The 9,636-nt window shown below is 32.0% G+C and overlaps 1 protein-coding gene across 1 annotated transcript; it reads right to left on the bottom strand.

Moving 5' to 3' along the window:
- Window positions 1-331: 331 nt before the first annotated feature.
- On the bottom strand, window positions 332-1,363 carry LOC114267559 (ethylene-response factor C3). The gene has a single exon (XM_028208595.2). The coding sequence runs from the start codon at window positions 1,141-1,143 to the stop codon at window positions 481-483; it is 663 nt and encodes a 220-aa protein (XP_028064396.1). The 5' UTR covers window positions 1,144-1,363; the 3' UTR covers window positions 332-480.
- Window positions 1,364-9,636: the final 8,273 nt, after the last annotated feature.

Here is a 9,636-nt window from a genome sequence, read left to right as displayed (position 1 = left end):
ATCATCTCTCTACTTTTTTACACATCTTTTCGTAAAAAGAGAAAAAGTACACTTATTTAGGTCATCCCAAACAACCCATTAAGTTATTTTACATTCCATATCATGAGAATCTCAACTAGCATACATTCCATATCATGGTTGGTGAATTGTTTTTTAAACAAGTTTCATGAATTAAAACACAAAAACTTTCTAAGAAATACCAAAATTATGAAAATAATAATTGTTTGCAAACTTTTCATTATTTTTATTTTATAAAACTAAATACAAAACAGGAACAAAATTAACTCCCACCATTATATATCCCCAGCCATCTCAAAAACTTGATAAGCAATTGCCAAGACAAAAAGAAAATTTAATACACAAAATAAATTACAATTGGGTTTTTTAACTAGTTATAAGGATCAAATCAAATCAAACCAAAGACAACAAAGCATAAAATAATTATAAAAGAAGAAGGAGAAGAAGAAGAGTAATCTTGATTCAGCAAGGACTAGTACTCTGACTTGAATTCAAAAGTTGTTCCAAATACTCAGCACCTAAATCTTCCAACTCCACCATATTCCCTCTCTTGGTCTCTCTCCCTTTGCTTCTCCTTCTCATGGAATGCCTTCTCTTTAAAGTCGCCACCGGTGAACAACCCTCCTCAGATCTATACTTCATTTCAATAAGCGATTGGCGTACCTTTTCAATAGAAAAATTGAGAATAGCTGAAGAGCCACGCATTGCAAAAGCTGCTTGATCATAAGCCAAAGCAGCGGCTTCTGCGCTATCGAATGTGCCCAACCACACCCGCATGCCATTCCTAGTGGAATCCCTTATTTCGGCAGCAAATTTTCCCCACGGTCGACTTCTCACCCCTCTAAAGGACTTTTCCATTTTAGGCTTTTCCTCGGGTTTTGAACTTACTTCGCCTTCTTTGATTGGATCCGAGGACACGGTTTCTGATGTTTCTTGGGCAGCTTCTGATAGGACATCGTAGAGAAGCATCTCCTCGGAGTCATTTTCATTGAAAGGAAGGTGACAATTCAAGTTTAGCCCATTCCACCAAAAAGATTCCGGTGATCCAAACGAGGAATCCGGTGAGAAATCGGAGTTTGGGGACTGGAAATTGGAATTTTGAGAGTGGAATACAGAGGAATCCATTGAATTTGGAAGGGAGTTTTGGGTTGAAATTTCTTTTTCTTTTTGTTTTTTTGTAATGTGATTTGAGGAGTATATAATAACTCCTCTGCTTTGCTTGGTTTGGATGTTATTGTCAATGATATAGCACGAGTCCTCTGTTTCTTTGTAGTCTAGACTTGTGTGAACATTTTTTAGGACTTGCCTCCTTAAATACCAATAAGAAGAGGACGTAAAGGAAGACGTAAAAACTGAGAACTTTATTCTTACAAAATATTTTATTAGAATGGTATGGTAGTAATATTTTTATGATTAAGTATTATTTAAGAAATAATATACTTAAAAACTTATGATAAAAATGATGTGATAATAATATTATAAATTATCTTGATGTTTTCTCTACAACCGAAAACTTTAAAAATTTATCTTGCTTTTCTCTTTAGAATTTCTACAAAGGGAGAGGGAGACGGCAGTCGTTTCCCACATCTCCGATTTCCCTCCCCTCTCCCTCTTTTTGAGTCTCCTCCAAATTTGGTCCTTAACTCAGATATGATGTCTGCCTCACCATTCCAGCTATCACCGCCTTACCCTCTCTATTCTCGAGCTCAAAATTTTAAGATATAATTTTAGATCTTCTCACAATCCAAAGCCAACGCTAGATAACGCGTTTGTTTCATGATAGGTAGCCACTTCAACTTTAGTGTTCTATCTTGGTTAGTAGAGATGGGATTTTTATATTTCAAGTTGAAAATTGTGGAGCAGTAGAGTTTTGGATGAGTTTAGTGGCGACTTGGATCTAGTTTTTTTTTTTTTTTTTTTGCCTTGATTTTCTTAATTTTTTGTTTGTTGATGTAATAATCATTCATGTGTGAAGATTTGTTTCCCTCTCTTGTGGATGCCTTTTCTCTTCCTTTATGGAGGTTTGGATTCTTTATTTTATGGAGGTTATTTATCTCTTTTTGATACCGTTGCACTGGATTAATCCGATCTTTTATCAGTTTTATAATGAAGTTTTTCTTCCTGATCAAAAAAAAAAAAAATTATATTGATGAGTATTTAACTTTAAATTGATAAAATCAAAACTTGTCATATAATTTTATATTAATTTTATATAAGATTTCTATTTGTATAATATTACTAATCATTAAAAAAAAAAAAAGTGTGTAGAACCCAAAGATAATTTTCACTAATTTCATAATTTTTTTTTTTTTAAACTTTCACATTTTCAAAAACATTTTATACAACTCTCAATATTAAATAATGCTTAAGGAACAATTGTTAGCATTTCTCTTTGTTTTAAAATGATGAATCTTAAGGCAACTATGCCATTTTATATACAAATTATCAGAGATGGGCATACACTACATGTACATATTTATAATTAGATTTGATAATTATGATAGTTATTTGAAATAATTAAAATAGTTTATAATAATTACTATGTTTTTACATCTTTATTAACAGATGTGTCTGCTTTACACATTACTAGTATATATACACATATGTTCTCCTGTTCGTAAAACATCCAACCACCAAAAATGGAAGGAGGGTGTGCAAAAAAAAATGAGGGCAAAAGGGTAAAATTAAATAATGGACAAAAAAAAATTAGGGTGTCTTTTTCTTGGCATTATCTTACATTAAAATTATTGTATTTGTATTCTTTTTTTTCTTGACCACACCAATGGGATAAAATGCACACATGGGTCAAATGAATCCAGGCATTCCAGGTCAGACAGTCAGTTGTGACGTCAGCAATTGCACTTGTGACCTCAGCGTAGGCATTTTTGTGAAATTGTGTGGCTAAGCTACATTGGACTTCTGTTCAAAAAAAAAAAAAAAAAAAAAAAAAGAAGAAAAGGTAACTTGGACTTGTCCACTTGGCATCCAAGTGGCAAGATATTCATTTTGGGTAACAAATCAGAATTGGGATCCTCCCCTTCATCTCTCTCCTTCATTCCCTTCTTGCAGAGCCTTCGGGCTCACTTTGAGACCCAATTTTGATAATCCGAACCGTTCATATTTTAAGATTTATTCAGTATATCATACTTGTAAAAAATCAAATTGATCGGATATCAGAAAATATGTGTTCGGAAAACTGTTTATTAAAAAATAGTTTGTAGTCTCAATTTCTGAACACATACTTTCTGATATCCGATCAACTTGATTTTTTACAGGTATAATATACTGAATAAATATTAAAATATGAACGGTTCAGATTATCAAAATTGAGCCTCAAAGTAGACCCAAAAACCCCTGCAAGAAGGGAATGAAGGAGAGAGATGAAGGGGAGGATCCTTGCTCAATAAATCATTAGCACAACCCACCACCACATTTGGCAATTAAATAATAATGTGTGTATGTATGTATGTATGTGTTGGGCTATTATTAGAATTTATTAAATATACTATTTTAGTGAACCAGTGCTTTGTAGCTGATGTACAAGGAGAGATAAAGGTTTGTGAGGTCCAAGGGCATGTCTATTCTAATATCTTTGAATTGGTAATATCAATTCTGATTTAGTTAGTGCAATTTTAATGATGAAAGTCATTTATTTATTTATTTATTTATTTTTTTAATTTGTTATAGTACAAAAAGTTATGTTTAAGTTATATTACTTTAATATTTTTCATATTATCTTTTCACAATCAATTCTATCTTAACTTTAAACAATTAGATCTCAAAAATATTTAAAGATTATGATTGTTCTTTCTTGATGTGACAAATTTAACAAAATTACAAGATTTCACATGTCATTAAAATTGCTCTTAGCTCAACTTAGCAAGAATTAAAACCATTAATTAAGAGTTTAATGATTAGAGTTTCTTTGGTGTATGTGTATTGTTTTTTTTTTTTTTTTGATATATTATACACTTCATCTCTAACTTTTATCCAAATATTAGTTTGATATCTTATTTGACAAATTATACTTTTCATTCTTTTAACCTTCACTTAAATTATGCTTTGGCCAGTCGTTTTCAATTTTCATTCAAATTTAAACCGTGGGCGATTAGAATATCATATTAAAATATGAGTTGAAATATAATGACTTAATTATTGTAATTAAAAAATAAGAAATTAAAGTAAAATTAAGTACTACAAAAGTTAGATGGTAAAAAGTTTCATTTTTTGGTTTTTTAACTTGGCAAAGGGAAAGTCTTGTCTACAGTAAGACTTAGCCCATTAATCCTTTGTAAGGTGTGACTAACTGCATTGGCCTTATTAAATTTTATCAAATGAGTACCCTAGCTTACTTAAAACCAATATTTAGTTTGTGTTTCAGAAAAAGTTTTCAATTTTTTTTTTCTTTGAAAAAATGAAAACTAGTTTGATAAAAATAAATATAAAAAATACAATTTTAAATTTTAAAAAATTATTTCTAACTTCCATAAAGATAAAATTATATAAAAATGACAAGTATTTTTTTTATTTATTCTACCAAATTAATTTTTAATTTTTTTAAAAAAATTATGAAAACCAAACTAAACATGGGTAAAATGTCCTTGATTCATCAATTAATGCTTTAGGGGCAGTAATATTGTTAAAAGGGAAATTCTATGGGGTGTGTCACAATCTTTGTATTTTTAGTTATAACCTACTATAATATTAATTATGATATATTGTAATATTAATTATGACATTATTTTGTTTCTGATTCAATAATTGTTTGATTATCATATTTTATTATAGCTTTCTTTTCTTTTCTTTTCTTTTTTAATTATGACTCTTATAGAATTGAATTATGATATTTGTGATAATAAAATATGCAAATATCATAATTTACATATCGTACACATGCATTACGTTAGTTAAAATGTTATGAGTTTCAAATCAGAAAAATTTCCCTCTACAAGTAGCTTTAACAAGAAACAGGATCTTCTCCTTACTATCTCTTCTTGCTTTCCTACTTGTTGGGCCATTGGGCCCAATTTCGATGATCTAAACCGTTTATATTTTAAGATTTGTTAAGTATATCATACCTATAAAAAATTAAATTGATTAGATATCAAGTGTTCAGATCATCGAACTAAAAATTATTTTTCAAAAAAATTTAATAAACAATTTTCCGAACACATACTTTCTAATATCTGATCAATTTGATTTTTTACAAGTATGATATAATCAATAAATTTTAAAATGTGAACAGTTTGAATCATCAAAATTTGATCCAAAAATAAGTCCAATAACCTAACCAGGAGAAAAATAAGAAGAGAAAGTAAGGAGATGATCATGAATCGGTATAACAAGCCCTTTTTATTGCATCATCTGTTTAACATGATGCGAAAGCTATGGTATATTCAAACTTCTCGGCTCTTCTACGAGACTTTTTCATTCAAATTCCTTTCAACATTGCATTAACTTCAATAATGTCATAAATTTATAAAAAGTGAAGGAAAATTTTATAAAAGAGTCATAATTTTACGGAATAAAATGCTAGGTAGTAGAGAAATAATAGGTTCATAAAATGAGTGTAACTGATATGAAAATATTAAGATAAATGTGCAATAAGATTAAAAGAGACAGAATTAAATATATATATATATATATATACATACATAAAATAGTAAAAATAACATCAATTGAAGATAAATTAAAAGAAAATATATTAAGATAATCTGGTTATGGACAATAAAAATTTGTTGATGCAACAACATAACAGAGTCATATAATCATGATAAATAAAAAAAGAGAGGAAAATCTAAATTAACATGAAATGTGATATATATATATATATATATATTTAATTTAATTGAGCATTGAGCCTTTGATAGAACATGAATAGTAATCCAAGTGGACATGAGGGCGGATCTACTTCCTCTTTAGTCATGTCATGTCCAGTTATATCCTGCACTCTCCAATAGATGAAGAAATGTGACAACTAAGGATCCAAAGGCGAGGGAGATGCCATGTTTTGTGCATACCCACAAAAATGTATGTGTGTAAATTAAATGCATAAATTAAATAAATAATAAAATAAAATAATTCAAAAAATAATTATATAAATTATTTTCCGAATTAAAAGCTTATAGAAATTAATGTCGAGGTTTGTGTTGGACACAATCTCCTTAAAGTAGATTTCACCCTCGCTCCGGTGCTTAGAGTTAAAATGGCGTCTACTTCCCAAGATGCAACGACTAACACTTGATTTTACAGCACTATAAAATCAAGTCTGACGACCCAAAAAATGTTGTAACTCTTCCTCTTTATTTTCCTAAAAATAAATTCAAAAAAAATGCATAGAAACATAGAGAGGGAGGACGAATTTATGATAGAAAAATCTAATCCAAGAATGCTGGAATTGAAAGCTTTTTATAGAAGAAAAGATGGCTGTTCTGAACAGGTAGAAACCTCTTCGGACAGATTGAATAGGCAACAAACAAATTTGAATTTGTCCAAACAGATTTAGTTTGAAATGAACAGGTATGAACTTTTTTTGAACCTTCTGAACCTGTTCCGTGAAGGGTAAAACAGTTTGGGACTTGTTTGGGTGAAAAAAAAAATTTTGGACCAATTTATTTTGAATTTTGAAACCAAAATAAAAAATAAAAAGTAAATTAGAAATGTTTTTGGCTTAAAAAGATAAGTATTGGGCTGGACAAGCCCAATCCAACCTCATACCATGCACTCGCGCCCAGGCCCAACCCAGCCCGCCCAAACGGGCGGCGGTGGCGCACGCGCGTATGGTTTAAGTTTTGGGTCCAATGGGTCTAGCTCACTATACCCATAATCTCACCATTCCCACAAACTTGGGTACCCCTTGGGGCCCATCCCAAGTATCCAATGCTAAGGTTTATAAATCCAAACAATTCCTCAAGCCTTTCCAATGTGGGACAAGCACATTTCACAAATGTGTAGTAAACCCACCAAAATGCATTTCCACGAACCCAAAAATGCGCTTTGAACTCTCATTCATCCGGAAATGGTTTTGAGCAACCAAATACATGAATTTATTCACTACGCGACATTAAATATGAACCTAATTAGAAACGTTAAAAATAACGCTTGGGTCCCACCTTAATTAATGCTCAAAGTTAGCAAAAAAATAAGGTTATACAAAAGTCATTTTCCAACAATCCCCCACAGGAATGGAATTCACGATAACGGACATGCATCAAGATGCAGACAAAGAAAGACTATATTAAGAAGATACACCACATCGAGATAGGTAGCTTTTGGCTTTGAACCTCCTCTAGTGAAAGCCTATCGGACTTACTGGCTAACTAGTGGACGCAATGCCTTGAATTGTTCAGCTGTTTGTGTAAGTCAAGACAATAGACTACACATAGTGTATCCGCAGACACAGTTTGGTTCCTACAGTTGTGTTCATTTTGGCCTTGAACAGTGCCTAGTAATTCATGAGTACTTTAGAGAATTTAGCCTTCTTAATTCTCACAGAACCGGTCCAGTTCACACTCATATAAGTAATTTCTTATTAAGAGTATCCTGATATATCCCACTTGGATGTCCAAGCTATAAGAATCATTAAAAGCAAAGCTTATCCTACTAATGCTGTAGGTATCACTCTTTTTATCATAGAAATGGGTAAGAGTAAACCTCCTTAGTGATACGTAAAGTCATCCATAATTCGGTTGTCCCTTTGAACCTAGATCTTGAGATATCCAGTCAACTAGGTTGCCATTATGGCGACTTTTAAGTAATAGGCTTTAATCCCATTTCCCTCAATAAATAGTACACTTGCTCTCTGGCTAGCCCTTTAGTTAATGGATCTGCAATATTCTCCTTTGACTTTACATATTCTATAGAAATTATTCCATGTGAGAGCAAATGCCTAACGGTATTATGTCTTCAACGAATATGTCGAGACTTACCGTTATACATATGATTTTGTGCCCGTCGTATTACTGTTTCACTGTCACAATGAATGCATATAGCTGGCACTGGTTTAGGCGACATTGGAATGTCTTCTAAGAAATTACGAAGCCATTCTGCTTCTTCTCCTATTTTATCTAATGCGATAAACTCAGATTCTATTGTCGACCTTCCTATACATGTCTGCTTGAAAGATTTCCAAGAGACTGCAGCACCTCCCAGGGTAAAGACATATCCACTAGTGGATTTTGAGTCTTTAGTATCCGATATCCAATTTGCATCACTATACCCCTCGAGTATTGCTAGATATTTGGTATAATGAAGGCCATAATTCTGGGTATGTCTTAGATACCTAAGTACCCTAATTATCGTTTTCCAATGATCAAACCCTGTATTACTTGTGTACCTACTCAATTTGCTTATAGCATAGGCTAAATCTGGCCTAGTGTAATTCATTAAGTACATCAAGCTTCCAATTATTCGAGAGTACTCTAATTGTGATATGCCTACACCAATATTTTTTGACAAATGAAGACTAATGTCAATAGGTGTTTTAGCAAGACGGTTGTCGTGCTTTCCAAAGTTCTCCAAAATCTTCTCAACATAGTGAGACTGAGATAAAGCATATCCTTCAGATGTTCTAGTAATTTTTATTCCTAGAATTGCATCTACTATTCCCAAATCTTTCATGTCAAATTTTTTGTTTAACATTTTCTTTGTAGATTTAATCATGTCATTATTGCTTCCAATAATGAGCATGTCATCCACATAAAGACAAATTATGACATAGCATTTGTCTGTGCTTTTAACATAAACGCACTTGTCACATTCGTTTATCTTAAAACCATCCGAAAGCATAGAGTAATCAAATTTTTCATACCATTGTTTCGGAGCTTGTTTTAATCCATAAAGGGATTTGATAAGTTTACAAACCTTTTTCTCTTCGCCGTGAACTTGAAACCCTTCTGGTTGTTCCATATAGATTTCCTCATCTAACTCGCCATTCAAAAAACCTGTTTTAACATCCATTTGATGTATTTCCAGATTATACAAAGCTGCAATCGTAATCAGCATGCGAATGCATGTTACTCTTGTCACTGGTGAATAAGTGTCAAAATAATCAAGGCCTTCCTTCTGCCTATATCCCTTAACAACAAGCCTAGCCTTGTATTGAACCATCTGCTTTCATTTTTCTCTTGAATAACCACTTATATCCAAGAGGCTTACATCTTGGTGGAAGATCCACCAGTTTCCAAGTATGATTTTGCAGTATTGATTCAATTTCACTATTCACAGCCTCTCTCCACAACGGAGCTTCAGGACTTGACATTACTTCCTTAAAGTTTTGAGGCTCATTTTCTAACAGGCATGTTAGAAAATCAGGACCAAATGATTTAGAGATCCTAGCCCTCTTGCTACGTCTAGGTTCATTGGATTCATTATCATTGTGGTCTTCACTACTACCTAGAGCAATATCAAAAGTTCTTTTTTTTTGAACTTTTCTCTTTAGTTTCCTGACTAAGAAATATATATTCAAAAAACAACGCATTTCTTGACTCAATAATAGTGTTTACATGCATATCCGGATTTTTTGATCTATGAACTAAAAATCTAGATGCACTACTATTATTGGCATAACCAATGAACACACAATCAACGATTTTTGGTCCTATCTTAGTTGTTTTGAGA

The sequence above is a fragment of the Camellia sinensis genome, chromosome 7, assembly GCF_055761805.1.
Source record: "Camellia sinensis isolate YWXY chromosome 7, ASM5576180v1, whole genome shotgun sequence".
NCBI lineage: Eukaryota > Viridiplantae > Streptophyta > Magnoliopsida > Ericales > Theaceae > Camellia > Camellia sinensis.
This window is presented reverse-complemented; position numbering and strand designations above follow the sequence as displayed.